This window comes from Schistocerca piceifrons, chromosome 2 (assembly GCF_021461385.2).
Source record: "Schistocerca piceifrons isolate TAMUIC-IGC-003096 chromosome 2, iqSchPice1.1, whole genome shotgun sequence".
In the NCBI taxonomy this organism is placed as follows: Eukaryota; Metazoa; Arthropoda; class Insecta; order Orthoptera; family Acrididae; genus Schistocerca; species Schistocerca piceifrons.
Genome location: NC_060139.1, coordinates 199,912,940 through 199,931,261, shown reverse-complemented (window position 1 = coordinate 199,931,261; position 18,322 = coordinate 199,912,940). Strand labels below are relative to the sequence as shown.

Genomic DNA, 18,322 nt, shown 5'->3' with positions numbered 1-18,322 from the left:
GCTCTAAGATGGAAAGTAAGCGTTTCTGGACACATGTCCACATAACATATTTTCTTTCTTTGTGTGTGAAGAATGTTTCCAGAAAGTCTGGCCGTACCTTTTTGTAACACCCTGTATATTATTTGAAGTTCTCTATAGTCACACTTCCATCTGAACTGCTAAGGTGAATGTGGAAATGGTCTGTCCAGCTAATGCTGCATTCACGCCATCCCACTGGCCTTTGCTAACCTTCTGCCCACTGTCTCACATTACCTTTTCCCTTCTGTCTTCTGCACGTCAGACTCCTGCTCCATTCATAAGGTGTACAGTCTCCTCCCACCATTTTTCCTCCCACAGCCCTACACCCCTAATGCGTTCTCTCTCTCTTTCTCTCTCTCTCTCTAAGCACACACACACACACACACACACACACACACACAGAGAGAGAGAGAGAGAGAGAGAGAGAGAGAGAGAGAGAGAATGATGTATACATTCTTTAGGTTAGTTGTTGCATTTCCATTATTACAAATACGATTAAATTCTTATATTTTACTACAACCCTCACATATATACAAAATGGACGTCAAAAACAGTTTGAACTTAAAATTGAAAATTTAGCTTAAATGGTAGGCTATGAGAGCGAATCTGCAGATTGTTTATGTAGACTTTTTGTCTGTTCAGTGAGGAAATGCTGTATTATCCACAGAATGCTGTGAATTCCTTGGACTGACTGGTTCTATAATGAAAAATATATCTGATGAAATAGAGTAGAGAATATTTTCACTTACAAAATATGATAAGTTTGCATGTCTTCTCCACGTACTGGTTGTGACAGGGGGGTAAGAATGGTTTACTTCAGCATATCATTGCTTGATATGTATGAACATATGTACAGGAAGTTAAACGTCTGTTCAACTTCTGAGAATGTTTGAAGATAGAAATTCATGTTCCAGCTGAACAGAATGTAAGGGAAGGAGAGACTACATATGAACTATTATTATTAGTGGGGAAACAGCATTTTTCTAAAAAGTAACTGTTTTCTTTCTGTTTTTTGTTCCTCCACAGTTCTCATAGGAACAAACAAGAACATTCCAATTCAAATATTTTGATTTTTTTTACAGCTTTGGTGTTACTTAATAACTGAACCATGTGTTGTATTATTCAGCGGATGTCAGTATGTATATGTGTAGTCTCTGTGAAGATATTGTGTGTAATGTGCTGTATTTAATAAATGAAGTATTTTTAAAGTGTATAAATGTTCGTTTTTCACTTACTCCCAGCATGTTGTTGTTGTGGTCTTCAGTCGTGAGACTGGTTTGATGCAGCTCTCCATGCTACTCTATCCTGTGCAAGCTTTTTCATCTCCCAGTACCTACTGCAACCTACATCCTTCTGAATCTGCTTAGTGTATTCATCTCTTGGTCTCCCTCTACGATTTTTACCCTCCACGCTGCCCTCCAGTACTAAATTGGTGATCCCTTGATGCCTCACAACATGTCCTACCAACCGATCCCTTCTTCTGGTCAAGTTGTGCCACAAACTTCTCTTCTCCCCAATCCTATTCAATACTTCCTCATTAGTTATGTGATCTACCCATCTAATCTTCAGCATTCTTCTGTAGCACCACATTTCGAAAGCTTCTATTCTCTTCTTGTCCAAACTATTTATCGTCCATGTTTCACTTCCATACATGGCTACACTCCATACAAATACTTTAAGACATGACTTCCTGACACTTAAATCTATACTCGATGTTAACAAATTTCTCTTCTTCAGAAACGCTTTCCTTGCCATTGCCAGTCTACATTTTATATCCTCTGTACTTCGACCATCATCAGTTATTTTGCTCCCCAAATAGCAAATCTCCTTTACTACTTTAAGTGTCTCATTTCCTAATCTAATTCCCTCAGCATCACCCGACTTAATTAGACTACATTCCATTATCCTTGTTTTGCTTTTGTTGATGTTCATCTTATATCCTCCTTTCAAGACACTGTCCATTCCATTCAACTGCTCTTCCAAGTCCTTTGCTGTCTCTGACAGAAGTACAATGTCATCGGCGAACCTCAAAGTTTTTATTTCTTCTCCATGAATTTTAATACCTACTCCGAAATTTTCTTTTCTTTCCTTTACTGCTTGCTCAATATACAGATTGAACAACATCGGAGAGAGGCTACAACCCTGTCTTACTCCCTTCCCAACCACTGCTTCCCTTTCATGTCCCTCGACTCTTATAACTGCCATCTGGTTTCTGTACAAATTGTAAATAGCCTTTCGCTCCCTGTATTTTACCCCTGCCACCTTTAGAATTTGAAAGAGAGTATTCCAGTCAACATTGTCAAAAGCTTTCTCTAAGTCTACAAATGCTAGAAATGTAGGTTTGCCTTTCCTTAATCTTTCTTCTAAGATAAGTCGTAAGGTCAGTATTGCCTCACGTGTTCCAGTGTTTCTACGGAATCCAAACTGATCTTCCCCGAGGTTGGCTTCTACTAGTTTTTCCATTCGTCTGTAAAGAATTCGTGTTAGTATTTTGCAGCTGTGACTTATTAAACTGATAGTTCGGTAATTTTCACATTTGTCAACACCTGCTTTCTTTGGGATTGGAATTATTATATTCTTCTTGAAGTCTGAGGGTATTTCATCTGTCTCATACATCTTGCTCACCAGATGGTAGAGTTTTGTCAGGACTGGCTCTCCCAAGGCCGTCAGTAGTTCTAATGGAATGTTGTCTACTCCGGGGGCCTTGTTTCGACTCAAGTCTTTCAGTGCTCTGTCAAACTCTTCACGCAGTATCATATTTCCCATTTCATCTTCATCTACATCCTCTTCCGTTTCAGTAATATTGTCCTCAAGTACATCGCCCTTGCATAGACACTCTATATACTCCTTCCACCTTTCTGCTTTCCCTTCTTTGCTTAGAACTGGGTTTCCATCTGAGCTCTTGATATTCATACAAGTGGCCCTCTTTTCTCCAAAGGTCTCTTTAATTTTCCTGTAGGCAGGATCTATATTACCCCTAGTTAGATAGGCCTCTACATCCTTACATTTGTCCTCCAGCCATCCCTGCTTAGCCATTTTGCACTTCCTGTCGATCTCATTTTTGAGACGTTTGTATTCCTTTTTGCCTGCTTCATTTACTGCATTTTTATATTTTCGCCTTTCATCAATTAAATTCAATATTTCTTCTGTTACCCAAGGATTTCTATTAGCCCTCGTCTTTTTACCTACTTGATCCTCTGCTGCCTTCGCTACTTCATCCCTCAAAGCTACCCATTCTTCTTCTACTGTATTTCTTTGCCCCATTCCTGTCAATTGTTCCCTTATGCTCTCCCTGAAACTCTGTACAACCTCTGGTTCTTTCAGTTTATCCAGGTCCCATATCCTTAAATTCCCACCTTTTTGCAGTTTCTTCAGTTTTAGTCTACAGGTCATAACCAATAGATTGTGGTCAGAGTCCACATCTGCCCCTGGAAATGTCTTACAATTTAAAACCTGGTTCCTAAATCTCTGTCTTACCATTATATAATCTATCTGATACCTTTTAGTATATCCAGGGTTCTTCCATGTATACAACCTTCTTTCATGATTCTTAAACCAAGTGTTGGCTATGATTATGTTGTGCTCTGTGCAAAATTCTACCAGGCGGCTTCCTCTTTCATTTCTTAGCCCCAATCCATATTCACCTACTATGTTTCCTTCTCTCCCTCTTCCTACACTCGAATTCCAGTCACCCATGACTATTAAATTTTCGTCTCCCTTCACAATCTGAATAATTTCTTTTATTTCATCATACATTTCTTCAATTTCTTCGTCATCTGCAGAGCTAGTTGGAATATAAACTTGTACTACTGTAGTAGGTGTGGGCTTCGTATCTATCTTGGCCATAATAATGCGTTCACTATGCTGTTTGTAGTAGCTTACCCGCATTCCTATTTTCCTATTCATTATTAAACCTACTCCTGCATTACCCCTATTTGATTTTGTGTTTATAACCCTGTAGTCACCTGACCAGAAGCCTTGTTCCTCCTGCCACCGAACTTCACTAATTCCCACTATATCTAACTTCAACCTATCCATTTCCCTTTTTAAATTTTCTAACCTACCTGCCCCAGCATGTTACTCTTAAATCTTAATAGGATATGGGACCAGGTTAATTAAAATTATAATTGCACGGAAATAAGAACAAAACTTTGTGCTAAAACTTTTTAAAGTGATCTCCAAGAAACTGATTTCTCTGAGGTTATTTATTTCACACAGCCAATGATGGATTCAAAGAGAATAGTTAACATCAGACCTCAAGGGCAAAACGAACTCAACTACTTGGAAATACAAAATAAGTACTTATATGCTATCAATTCCTTGCACACTTGATGCTGTGAAAGACAAGGTGGTGAAACCTAATGTACTTTTGGAAAGGGTAGCCTCTGAACAAAGTGCAAATCAACACGAGTCTCGGCTGCACACAGTTTTAATTTGCCGGGAAGTTTCATATTGATGCACACTTCACTGCTGAGTGAAAATTTCGATATAGAAACATCCCCCTGGCTTGACTAAGCTAACTCTCTGCAGTATCCTTCTTCCAGAAGTGCTAGTCTTCTCTAATCTAATCTAACCTAATTTTGCAAGGTTCGCAAGAGAGCTAATGTGAAGTCTGGAAGGTAGGAGACCAGGCGCAGGAGGAAGTAAAGCTGTGAGTAGGGATCGTTTATTGTGCTTGGGTAGGTCAGACAGTAGAGCACTTCCCTGCAAAAGGTAAAGTTCCAGATTTTGAGTGTCTGTCTAGCACACTGTTTTAAGCTGTCAGGAAGTTTCAATGGTTTACTTGTTTTAACTTCAGAAATGTCAGCGGCAACTTTGCAGAAAATAATTTGCCTGAATTCAGTTTATGAGATATGAGCAGAACTGCATAAAATATTTGATGCTTCTGAAGACGATACTGAAACACATATTTCGAAATTGAAGCAGTGAATGGCTACAGATATTGTAAATAATCCAGAAACGCTTAATTTATGATTTTAAAATATTAGGTTGTTACTAATTTTGTTTAAATCTTGTTGGATAATAATGTCTAGAGATGGCAGAACAATTGTTCATCTTACAAATCAGTTGTGGGCCTGTGATAAAACTTTGAGGCCCTCACTACAGATTTATCCAGATAATCGTCTTAACATAAATCCAATGAAGAGAAAGAATAAAAGAAATTAAAATGTAAGTAACATAAGGAATGCAAACATACAATTAAAGTGTGCAGAAAGTGAGTAGCTGATGGCAATCCTGCAAAAGCAGTTAATATAGATAACAGTATGATACTTCTTACTGTTACTCTGTGGTGAACTCTGAACGCAGAAATGATGGCTGCTACATAGACAAAGGTGCAGCAAGTCACATTACAAATGATAGAAAGTTTTTCAAGACTTTTCAGCATTTTTCAACAGGACATTCAGTATCTACAGCTAATGGGGACGTAATTGAAGCAATCAGGAAAGGTGCAATACAATGAAGCAACAGTCGGAGGAAAATGGTACAGAGTTACTCTGGCAAGTGTATGGTATGTACCTCAGATTCACAATAATCTAGTCTCTGTTTCTGCAGCACAGGATAAACACTCAGAAAGTAAAGTCATATCAACTGCCGAAATTTGTAGTTTCAAGATTGGTCAACCCACTAGACTAGTAGAAGTCCGTGATCACTTTGGAAAACTTTTTAAACAGGCTGTGAGAAATGTCAAAGCTACTTCCCTCAGTGAAGTCAATGACAGTAGCTGAGACAAGCATGAAACGTTTGGATACCAGAACGAGTTTCATGTGAAGTTCGTACTTAGAAGAGAGCTAAATATCAAGGTGGAAACCAACAGTGGAACCGCTGAAGGCTGTATTTAGGGCAAGGCTCACTGTTTATCATGTAGAACAAAGAAGAGAACAGTGGCACCAGGTGAGCTTTTTCAAATCGATCCGCTTGAAGATTTTGTGTCAGGATGTCGGTATTTTGTACTTTTAAAACATGGTTGTACAAAGCTTAGGAAAACATTTTTAATCAAAGAAAAACGTGGAGCTGTAGAAAAGTTAACCCAGTTCGTAATTGAAGAACAAGCTGCATCAATGAACTCGCGAGTGACAATGCAAAAAATTTGACAACAGGCAAGGAAAGGAAATTCTTTGGAACGAAAGTATAATTCAGCACTTCACAATGCTCTACACTCTGGAACACAATAAATGTTGGGAGGAAGAAAACTGTACACCTGTTGAACCTTCCAGAACCACAATGCATGAACATGGAAATATTCCACAAAAGCTCTGGGTGGAGATGGTGAACACTGTCTACACCTTGAACCGAACAGGGCCCTTCATTGTTCCAGGAACTTGTATGAACTGTGGTATTGCAATAAGACAAGACTGAAATATTTGTGAGTGACAGGCTCCATTTGCCATGTCTATATTTCGAAACAACAGAGAAGAAAAATGTATCTCAACGGAGTGAAAGGACTTCTTATTGAATATAATCACAATGAAGATTACAGAATTTATTGTGAAGAGGAGTGCAAACTCATTAGACCACAAGATTTTATCTTTCGGGAAAGACAACTGAAGAGAGAGAAAGATTCACTTTTTCTAGTTTTAATCAGCAGGATCCACCACCTCAGAATTAGGACCAGTCTCGTATTGATAGTGAGAGTGCCAGCCGGAGTGGTCGTGCGGTTCTAGGCGCTACAGTCTGGAACCGAGCGACCACTACGGTCGCAGGTTCGAATCCTGCCTCGGGCATGGATGTGTGTGATGTCCTTAGGTTAGTTAGGTTTAATTAGTTCTAAGTTCTAGGCGACTGGTGACCTCAGAAGTTAAGTCGCAGAGTGCTCAAAGCCATTTGAACCATTTTGATAGTGAGAGTGTTGAGGGACACAGTTTCTTCAACGTAGATGATGACCCTCAGGAGTAACATCAGGAAGACACAAGTGGAGTACCCTTACCATATCTATGTGACTGTCTAACTCTTATAACTAGACAAAAATTTAGAGACTATGTGATGCATCTATCATAATTTTTCCAGAAACCAGAAACGCGCAGCGAAGCCATGAAGTCTGTTCATAAGTATTTCTGGAAAGAAGCCATGAACTGTGAAATAAAAGCTCCTCAAACATTAAAACGTGGGACCTGGTTGAACTGACACCTGGAAGCACGCCCATTCCAACAGATAGGGTACAAAGTGAAAACAAATGCTGATGGCTCAGTAAATAAATACAATACAAGACTGGTGATTAGGGGTGTTTAGGGCATAAAACTTGTACAAATTGACGTTTTCATTCGTTTTCTTTATGGTGGTTTGAAAATGAAATTCATATACAGACTGAAGCAGGCTCCTCGTTGCTCGATTGGGAAGTTCAGTAATCATTTCACGAAATTAGGCTTACGCAGATGTGAAGATGATCCTTTTCTTTTGATAGAACAGAAAGAGTGTAAGGAAATATTATTTGTGCTTTGTGTTTATTACAGTTTGATTGCGGCTAACAGAAAATTGGAACTTCAAGAATTTATCAGAGAATTAAGAGAAAAACTCAAAATTAATTAAGCATCCGTATTATTTTTCTTAGGTCTGGAAACTGACTAACAAGAAGATGGGCTATACACGTAAGACGAATTCATTGCACAGAGAAGGTAGAGCGCTTCAGCATGAGAAACTACGAGCCTGTAGCTACTCCTGTTAAAAAAGACAATGACACAGAAGAAAGTCGTTACTAATGTTTCTGATGTGTGGGACACAACCTGATACTGCATATGCTGCCAGTATTGTATCAATAAACCTTGAAAACACAACAGAGGAGAGTTAAAAGAATTTTACGGTACTTGAGAGGCAAAACAAATTATGCATTAATTCTAAAAATGGGATTTTGGAATTTCACGCTCATAGTGATCATGGTGGTGATATTGGATCAGTGAGCTCGACATCAGGTGTTCTTTGTCCGTATTCAGGGCCACCTATCTCCTAGATTAGTCAAAGGCTGTCTTCTTTCACCACATCCACAACTTAAGGTAAGGCTGTCGCTGTCACTAAAGCGGCTCGAGAAATCGTCAGCTTTAAGCAGCTTTCGATAGAACTGGGTGAGTTAAAAGCAACACCAATATCACAGATTGACAATGAAGCTGCTTTCCAGCTTTCCCAGAATGCTGAGTTTCAGCGAAGAACGAAAGATATTCATATATGGCATATCCTTGTTTGATGATTATTTAGTCCTGGTGAATTTGCAATTTCAAATGTTGTCCATTAGAGTTCAGTATCTGGATATCAATACTGGAATTTGCATTTTATTAAATAAGGTACAGTGCTGATTTACGAGTATTTTACTTATTGGATACTGTTTGATAGCAAAAGCTTGTATTTTTGCAGTCAGCAGTTGATAGTACGTATTTGTGTAGTTTCAGAGGTTGCAGTGTGCACTCTATCGTATTAAATAAACGAAGCGTTTTTCCAGTGCGTAAATACATTGAAGCGCCATAAGATTGGTACGGGCATGCATATTCAAATTTAGAGAGATGTAAACAGGCAGAATCTGGCGCTGCGGTCGGCAACGCCTATATAAGTCAGCAAGTGTCTGGCGCAGTTGTTAGATCGGTTACTGCTGCTACAATGCCAGGTTATCAAAATTTAAGTGAGTTTGAACCCGATGTCATAGTCGTCGCACGAGTGATGGGACACAGAATCTCCTAAGTAGCGACGAAGTGGGAATTTTCCAGTCTGACCATTTCACAAGTGTACCTTGAATATCAGGAATCTGGTAAACATCAAATCTCCGACATCACCGAGCGGAAAAATATCCTGCAAGAACTGGACCAACGACAACTGAAGAGAATCGTTCGACGTGACAGAAGTGCAACCCTTCCGCAAATTGTTGCTGATTTCAATGCTGGGCCATCAGCAAGTGTAAGCCTTCGAATCATTCAACGAAACACAATCGATATGGGCTTTCGGAGCCGAAGGCCTTCTCGTGTACCGTTGATGACTGCACGACACAAAGCTTTACGCCTCGCCTGGGCCCATCAGCACCGACATTGGACTGTTGATGACTGGAAACATGTTGCCTGGTCGGACGACTCTCGTTTCAAATTATATCGAGCGGATGGACGTCTATGGGTATAGAGACACATCATGAATCCATGGACCCTGCATGTCAGCAGGGGACGCAGAGGACTGTTAAAGCTGATGGAGGCTCTGTAATGGTGTGGGGCGTCTACAGTTGGAGTGATATGGGACACCTGATACGTCAAGATACAATTCTGACAGGTGACACGACTCTCGTTTCAAATTATATCGAGCGGATGGACGTCTATGGGTATAGAGACACATCATGAATCCATGGACCCTGCATGTCAGCAGGGGACGCAAAGGACTGTTAAAGCTGATGGAGGCTCTGTAATGGTGTGGGGCGTCTACAGTTGGAGTGATATGGGACACCTGATACGTCAAGATACAATTCTGACAGGTGACACGTACATAAGCATCGTGTCTGGTCACCTGCATATCCATTCATGAGCATTGTGAATTCCTACGGACTTGGGCAATTCCAGCAGGACAATGCGACAGCCTACACGTCCAGAATTGCTACAGAGTGGCTCCAGGAACACTCTTCTGAGTTTGAACACTTCCACTCGCCACCAAACTCCCTAGACATGAACATTATTGAGAATATCTGGAGTGCGTTGTAACATGCTGTTCAGAAGAGATCTCCACCCACTCGTACGCTTACTTATCTATAGACAGCCCTGCAGGGTTCGTGGTGTCATTCCCTCTAGCACTACTTTAGGCATTGGTTTAGCGGCGCTGCGTGCTCGCGGGGAGGGGGGGGGGGGGTAGCTACTCGATATTAGGCAGGTGTCCCAGTTTCTTTGGCGCTTCAGCGTATTTTTCACTAAATCCCAAAAGGTTATGGTTAAATCTTTGCAAAATATAAGTAAAAAATATTACACAGTTATTCTTGACAGCTTCTTGACTCTGTTAAAATATGTTATGACAATGAAGGTTCTGCTTCATGACAGGACCATTGGAGTGCAATGCAACAGTGATTAACAGTTGCTGTAGCAACTAAATGTACTGTCATTTCCCAAATGCTATGCTTACTGGAGAAATTGGGACTGAGGTCAATGTATGTAGATAAAGCTCCAGCTGATTCAGCTCCACTCATAGCAAGAGCTGCAGTGAGACAAATAGTGGCCATCACTGAACTGCAGCCGGAGAAGGCCAACCCCAGCATGAATAGTCCTTGCAGAATGTTCACTGTCAACAGAATAACACAAGCAAGATAAGTACAATGAAACAGATCACCACTGAAAATAAAACTTAATAAGCTATGGTATATATTGCTCATTATATAACAAGTGTCAATGTGTCATTGATGCAATCTGAAATTAGCTAGATACCAAAAAATATTTATTCATTCTAAAATAAATAGCGCACGAGGTTTCATTTATTTCTAGCAGTGCTGTCAGTTTTGTGCTTCTGATTCCTCAGTATGAAATTGCTAATATGAAAAATTTCATTATTTTTATTTTGTACAAATAAATATTTGATTTTTCTATGGTTTTCCCAAATTATTCTAGGTGTTTCACGAATGATTCTATCCAATAATCCTATTCATTACTAAATTTGTTAAATGAAGTAAATTTTCATCCGTATATTTTACAATCACGTTTTCATTCTGTAGTTTCATTCTTCAATGCGTCGGCACTGAAGAGACAGTACACTTCAGTTAAACATAGCGAAGTTTTATTAGGCAGCACAACAAGAAGATAAATGACTGATATCACATGTACCGTTATGAAATGGTAATTAAATCAAGACCCTAAGCTGTCGACAGGCGTTGATATACATCAACGGGGACAGTTGAAAATGTGTGCCCCGACAGGGACTCAAGCCCGGGACCTAATGCTTACATGGCAGTCGCTCTATCCATCAGAGCCACAGAGATCACAGAGGATAGTGCGACTCCTGGGACTGATCCCTTGCACGCTCCCTGTGAGACCCACATTCCCAACTTAATGTCCACACTCAACATTCGTAGTGTCCCTGCCCACTACACTCATTACTCGCGGCAGACAATCTTACCGAGTCCCGTAAGAGTTCGGGCAATGCGTGTGCATCCAGCACAGAAGGAGAAGGTCAATTGCCGGTTAGCCTTAACTATATGAAGATGGTATCTGTTCTTTCGGACAAGTCCGAAAGAACAAATACCATCTTCATATATGTGTTATAGCCTCACTCGTTATTTTACGCAACGTGCGTTAGGCAACTGCATACACACCAATGCTCGCACTGCTGCAGGTAGAGGCGTACTGTCTGCTGGAGATCGTGGTCTTCCAACCGTTGATCGTTCGCAACGATGCCAATGAATAGGTGTGGAGTGACCTGCGAGCTGGGTTCGCTACAAGACATCCCCACGAAAAAAATAAAAATAAAAAAATAAAAATAAAATGTTTTTACTGACTTGAACTACGAGTGCCTGCAGGTCGAAACGGAAGCTTACTTTCCTTCTGCAACGCATTTATATTGTTGCTGGATGATGGTGGGTTGGCTGGTATTATGAAGTGACTGCCACATCTGGGTGGTCGGTGTCTGCTCGGTTCCCACGTGGGAGGACCTACTATGGATGACGTAGCAGATCTCACAGCTTCAGTGTGACCTACGTCCTGCGTCCATGGGTGACCTGCCCTTGTTGGTGTCTTTAGCACTTAGGTAGGTGTACTGGGAATGGGCGATGGACACGATGGACACTACTGTGCCTACCCCTTCGATGGAAAGAGTGAGTGTCCTATCATTTCGTCCCGTAACTGTTTATGGGCCTTCTGAGGGCACTTCCATTGCTCTGCGCAGCGGGCTATACTGGAGTAAAACAGACTCCATCGTTGCCAGGTATTTGGAAATGAAGGTAGCCTGTTTTCCATGTTCTGTAGTTCCATTCAGTCGTATAGCCTGTATTTGCTTCTGAAGTTCTACGAGGAAATGTTGAATATAACGAAAGTGGCCAGGGTGTTATTTGAAAAACTCTCCTGGTAAAAGCGGAGGTTCTTTATATGCCAACTGCGCTGGGGAGGCATACAGGTCTTCTTTTAATGCACTGTGCAGTCCCAAAAGCATTGCTAGGAGGGTGTCAATCCACGAATACGTCGTGTGGCGCATTATAACTACCTTCTAGGAACAGTGACTCTGCAGTGCCGTTTGATATGGTGAAGTCCTTGTCACGTGTATCCATTACAAACGGACTGTTACACGAAAGATATCTACCGCCAACTGACTAGCCTGGTTGGAAATCGCTTGCTGAGCACAGCCAACACGTGAAATACAACCACATATATAGGTGTACGCCACGTTCTCTGCAACTTGAGCTTCCAGTTGGAATACCTTCGGCCACCACGTCGCCTGCTACACATGTAGATTGATTGCCGTGAGACATTACCAGTAGTTTCACACAACTTGGAGTGGACCTACCAAGTTCAGGTGGATGTGCGAGAACCGTGCCTCTGGGATGTCAAAACTACCCAGTGGAGCTCACACATGCCATGCTATCTTCTACTTTTGGCAGGCAAAGTATTTCTGAATCCATATACGGCACTACTTCTGCATACTGGGCAACACAAAATCCTGCGTTATTAGCGTCGTAGCACGAATTCACCGATGTCTGACCCTATGTAGAGAATTGAAAACCTGTCGTCGCTACGGTCGCAGGTTCGAGTCCTGCCTCGGGCATGGCTGTGTGTGATGTCCTTAGGTTAGTTAGGTTTAAGTAGTTCTAAGTTCTAGGGGACTGATGACCTCAGCAGTTAAGTACCATAGTGCTCAGAGCCATTTGAAACTGTCGTCGCAAACATCGCCAAATAGTGACATATGTCAAGCACTCATTTTGGGAACGGGTAAGTTGCAAGTGTGGTGGTGCACTCATCTGGCAGTTGGTTGCGGAAAACAGAAATTCAAGAAATGTAATTTCATTAGCACTGATGACACGTGCACCAAGATTTATAAGGTTTCCACAGTCATCAAACCTTTAGGAAACTATTCATAGGTGTCATTCATGTTCTTCTGAGGATGATGAGGCCACCAACACATCGTTGGTGTATGCAAAATAAAAGTCCAGTCACCACAAAATTTCATCGATAAAACTCTGTAAAGTCTGTGGTGGATTCCATACTTGTTACGACGTGTATGGGAATTCAGACAGTCCAAAGGCGCCGTTGTGGCAGTTTTATGGATGTCCACTGTTGCCATAGGCGTTCTGATGCAGCATTTTAGTAGTTACAGGGCCGAGAAAAACTGGGCAACACAAAATCCTGCGTTATTAGCGTCGTAGCACGAATTCACCGATGTCTGACCCTATGTAGAGAATTGAAAACCTGTCGTCGCTACGGTCGCAGGTTCGAATCCTGCCTCGGGCATGGATGTGTGTGATGTCCTTTGGATAGTTAGGTTTATTAGGTTTAAGTAGTTCTAAGTTCTATGGGACTGATGACTTCAGATGTTAAGTCCCATAGTGCTCAGAGCTATTTTAACCATCCTGAAAACAAACACTTCGATTTGTATCTATGTGCTCTGTCACCAGAGCGACGGTGGTAAAAATACTGGCTCTAGTCTGGCGAGAGCGAGGTATGTGCATTGCTTTCTCTGTGTGATGTGTGGTCCCTTCATTTGTATACACCGAGGGCTGTGCACCCATCAAGGTGATGTCGTCCAGTCTGTCCCTGGCTGGCATTGCAGTAAACATTTGTAGCGTGGTAGTCTCAGTTACCGTGTCCACAATCTCCACCAGCTTGCTCAAGTTCGTCTCTTGTGTTACCACTAGCAGGGTCCGATGCATCTCTGGCAAGTTTGAAATTCATATCGATTATAAAAATGGGTGCAGAATGTCTGGTCTGGCCAAGGTGTGGAGGTGATGCAGGAACTGTGACGGCTCCCTACCGCCAATTTCCTCTAAACTAACTAAAGCATTCCATGTTAGTGATGGAAAACCGCCAGAGGAGCCCGCCTTTCAGTAATTCATACTTTCTGGGTGCAGGCGGATCTGTGATTATGTCACTAACCTTGCTGGTGGAGTGGCTGTCAAGTAGAGCTACCATATCTGTACATTTGATGTTGTGTTATCCCAGAAGTGACGAAATAGCTTTTGATGTGTGTGAACCGAAGTGACAGACAATCCATCCAGAGGATTGGTGCTTTAAATGCCACACAGTTCACTTGTGCTGCTGAGATCATCTAAGAGGTTGGCGGCAGGTAACAGGACTCGTCGACCTTGTCGCTGCAGCCAAGTACAGGCTAGGTCATGCCCAGGGTGCAAGTCTAGAACTGGTGCTGGCAGTTGGTGTGTGTGTGTGGGGGGGGGGGGGGAGGGGAGGGGTGGTGGGGAGGGCTGGTAGGTGATGCTAGGCTGCCTAGATACGCACTTTCCTGGCTGTGTGGTTATGGCAACTCTTGTAGTTGCGCTGTAGGTGGTCTCTCTGATTCCGGACATGTTCAAATCTGCTGCTCGTGTCATTATTGCAGTACACGTGCTTCCACTGCTGACCGCACAGTAGCTGCTGCTGCTGATCGAACCGTAGCTGCTGCTCCTGTTTTATCAGTTGTTGCTGGTGTTGTAATTGTTGTGCCAATTGTTAAATATCTACTTTTTTATGTTGTAACTGGTGATGTAGCTGTCCCATGATACTTTCGTTGGGATCACCACTTTGTAGGTACTTAACACGTCATACCCTTCAGTTCTTGATAATGACGTTTCAATAAAAAACTGATATCACTTGCACTAGTGTAGTCCTGTTTATTATTTGGTGTAATGTGTATCGGGCAACCGCATTCACATCAGTGCTCGCACCACGGCAGGGGCAGGCATAGGGACTGCTGGAGAGCACAGTGTTCCCAGAGTTGATCGTTGCTACTTTGATAATGGATAGGTGTGGTGAGCGATCTAAGAACTGAAGTCGCTACAAATGTCTTTATATTATTGTGATTACTGCAATAGGTTTTTTTTGAAATTCTGCATTCTTGTATTAATTGAATAAAACTATTCCACACCTCTGAAGGGCCTCCTTCGTAATAAAAATGGTTCTGAGCACTATGGGACTTAACATCTGAGGTCATCAGTCCCCTAGAACTTAGAACTACTTAAACCTAACTAACCTAAGGACATCACACACATCCATGCCCGAGGCAGGATTGGAACCTGCGACCGTAGCGGTTGCGCGGTTCCAGACTGAAGCGCCTAGAACCTCTCGGCCACACTGGCCGGCCCTTCATGATAAATCTATCTTCACTCACTCCTTTCAAATTTTGTCACAACACTGCATTGAAGTAAGTGCATGCTTTTAAATACCTACTAGAACGCTATATGGTATCCAGATGAACACAGAAACATACGTTTTTCATATTAGATGGATTGTGCTGCCACCTACTGCCAGGTACTCCATATCAGCAACCTCAGTAGTCATTAGGTATCATGGGAGAGCAGAATGGGGTGTTGTGCCTAACTCACGGGCTTCGAACGTTGTCAGGTGATTGGGTATCACTTGTGTCATACGTCTGCACGCGAGATTTCCACACTCCTAAACTTACTTAGGTCCACTGTTCCGATGTGATAGTGAAGTGAAAACGTGAAGGAATACGTACAGCACAAAAGCGTACAGACCGACCTCTTCTGTTGACTAACAGAGACCACTGACAGTTGAAGAGGATTGTAATGTGTAATAGGCAGACATCTATCCACACCGTCACACAGGAATTCCAAACTGCATTAGCATCCATTGCAAGTACTATGACTGTTAGGCGAGAGATGAGAAAACTTTTATTTCATGATCGAGCGGCTGCTCATAAGCCACACATCACGCCGGTAAATGCCAAACGACGCTTCGCTTGGTGTAAGGAGCGTAAACACTGGACGATTGAACAATGGTGACGAATCACGGTACACAATGTGGCGATACAATGGCAGGGTGTGGTTATGGCGAATGCCCGGTGAACGTCATATTCCAGCTTGTGTAGTGCCAACAAAAAATTCGGAGGCTGTGGTGTTACGGTGTGGTAGTGTTTTTCGTGGAGGGGGCATGCACCCCTTGTTGTTTTGCGTGGCACTATCACAGCGCACGCCTACATTGATGTTTTAAGCACCTTCTTGCATCCCACTATTGAAGAGCAATTAGGTGATGGCGATTGCATCTTTCAACACGATCGAGCACGTGTTCATAATGCACGGCCTGTGGCGGATTGGTTACGTGACAATAACATCCCTGTAATGGACTGGCCTGCACAGAGTGCTGACCTGAAACCTATAGAACACCTTTGGGATGTTTTGAACCCGACTTCGTGCCAGGCCTCGCCGACCGACATGTGTAGCACTCCAAGAAGAATTGCCTACCAGTCCCCAAGAAACCTTCCAGCACCCGGTTAAACGTATGCCTGCGAGAGTGGAAGCTGTCATCGAGGCTAAGGGTGCACCAACACCAAACTGAATTCCAGCATTACCGATGGAGGACGCCCCGAACTTGTAAGTCTTTTTCAGCCAGGTGTCCGGATACTTTTGCTCACGTAGGGTATAATAGTGAATTGTTATCAGCAGCCAGGAAAGTTGTATTTGTGGCTTATAGGGTTATGGTTTGAATGCTACAACAGAATATGAATTTGCAATGATAATAAACAATGCTCAAGCAAGATGGAGGCAGGATGATGGGAGAGGAGAGAGGGGTGCAGCGAAATGGACATAGAAACCAGAAAGAAGGAGACAGACAAAGAGAGGGAGCAGGAAGAGATGAAGGACAGAGCGAGGAGAAGATGGACGTAAGAAGATGATGGACACGGAGAGGGAGAGAGAAGGGGGATGAGAAATGGATAGAGAGAGGGAGGAAGAGGTAATGCACAGAAAGAGCAGGAGGAGAAGGATATGGACAAAGAGAGGGGCAAGAGAAGAGGGACGGAGACAGGGGGAAGGAGGAGGTCAGGATGTAAATCGAATTCCCATATATATTAGAAATGTGTGCTTTCTTTCCTTTCCATTTAACCAAAGTGACCCACAGAAACATGTCCAGGAACAGCTAATTACTTAATTGAAATAAAAAATTTGGATAAAGAATAATCACATGTTTTTTAAATAGTTTGTCTAAAGGAAATAAAATAGATTAAAGGAACATCTGAACTGCCCTATAATGATACTCAGATTGATGTATAACAAGTGGGGGGCTATGACCTTTTCGATTCCGAACATAACTTAAAATGTTTCGTTCTAATAAAGTTGAGAAGTTCACACTTAATGAAAGACCAAAATTTAAAATAAATAAATGTTTTTCCAGTCTGTTATTTTTCTTGAATTGAAGTAAATGTTTGTAGCTCAGTCATAAGTTGCATTGAGAAGTATATTTTTTATTTCCTGATGGTGGGCCACTTACAGATACCTGTGTCGTTTTTCAAACCATCCATGCTGTAAGTGAGACAAATACAAGCGATAGCCCATGTACAGAATCTGCCTCTGCAGTAATCAAATTGGTATATGGGCTTCTTTACAACAGCAAAATGTACCTCATGGAACGAACATTAAGATATCGCCTGTATTCGTCACACTTACAGGAAGCTTGGTTTGAAAATGGACTAAGGTGTCTAAAACCAGACACCATCAAGAAATAAAAAATATTAAAAAACTAGAAACCCGCCTCGATTGCGTAAAAAGCACCTAGTGTTAACCTAGGTTTCGGCGTAGGTAACTACACCTTCTTCAGAACAATAAAACCCACAAGTGCCTAAGAAGACCTTTGTCAATGATTAAAAGAACCCCATAGCTATACATTTATAAACGAAAACAAGGAAAAGACAAACAGTACATATGTACAAAGTCTAAACCACTAGTTAACTTAATGGTGTAACCTCCACCTCACACTGGCCTATGTTTGATGGGCCATGACCCGCCATAAACTGCAGCCACAAAAATTAGTGACCATTTGTACCTGCAGTTTATGGCGGGTCATGGCCCATCGAACATCGGCCGATGTGAGGTGGAGGTTACACCATTAAGTTAAGTAGTGGTTATTTTTTCCAACAAGAGATAAAGAATTGCACAATTACTACACCAAAGAAACTTTTTATTGCAAAGTAGCTACATCTTGAAGAAAGGAACTTTTTGGTATTTCGTTTACATAGCTAGTAGCTTCTATTCATGAGATATTTGAGATTTTCCATAACCACTAATTTTGTCTTAATTGTGTTAATTACTTTCAAGCAATTAAATTTTTTTTGGCAGAATTAGACTTTGTGTTGATCAGTTTGTCCATTTGTCCATTTCCCACTCTTCATTTGAGTATGAAAATTTGGACAAAATTCCATCGTATACTTTGTAGGG

General features: G+C 41.8%; 1 protein-coding gene across 1 annotated transcript in view; it reads right to left on the bottom strand.

Moving 5' to 3' along the window:
* LOC124777846 (sialin-like) overlaps positions 1-18,322 on the bottom strand; it is a 148,540-nt gene that overhangs the window by 11,538 nt on the left and 118,680 nt on the right. The window contains exon 8 of the mRNA XM_047253379.1: positions 10,087-10,242. Coding sequence (XP_047109335.1) covers positions 10,087-10,242 — 156 coding nt within the window. The remainder of the gene's footprint in view (positions 1-10,086; positions 10,243-18,322) is intronic.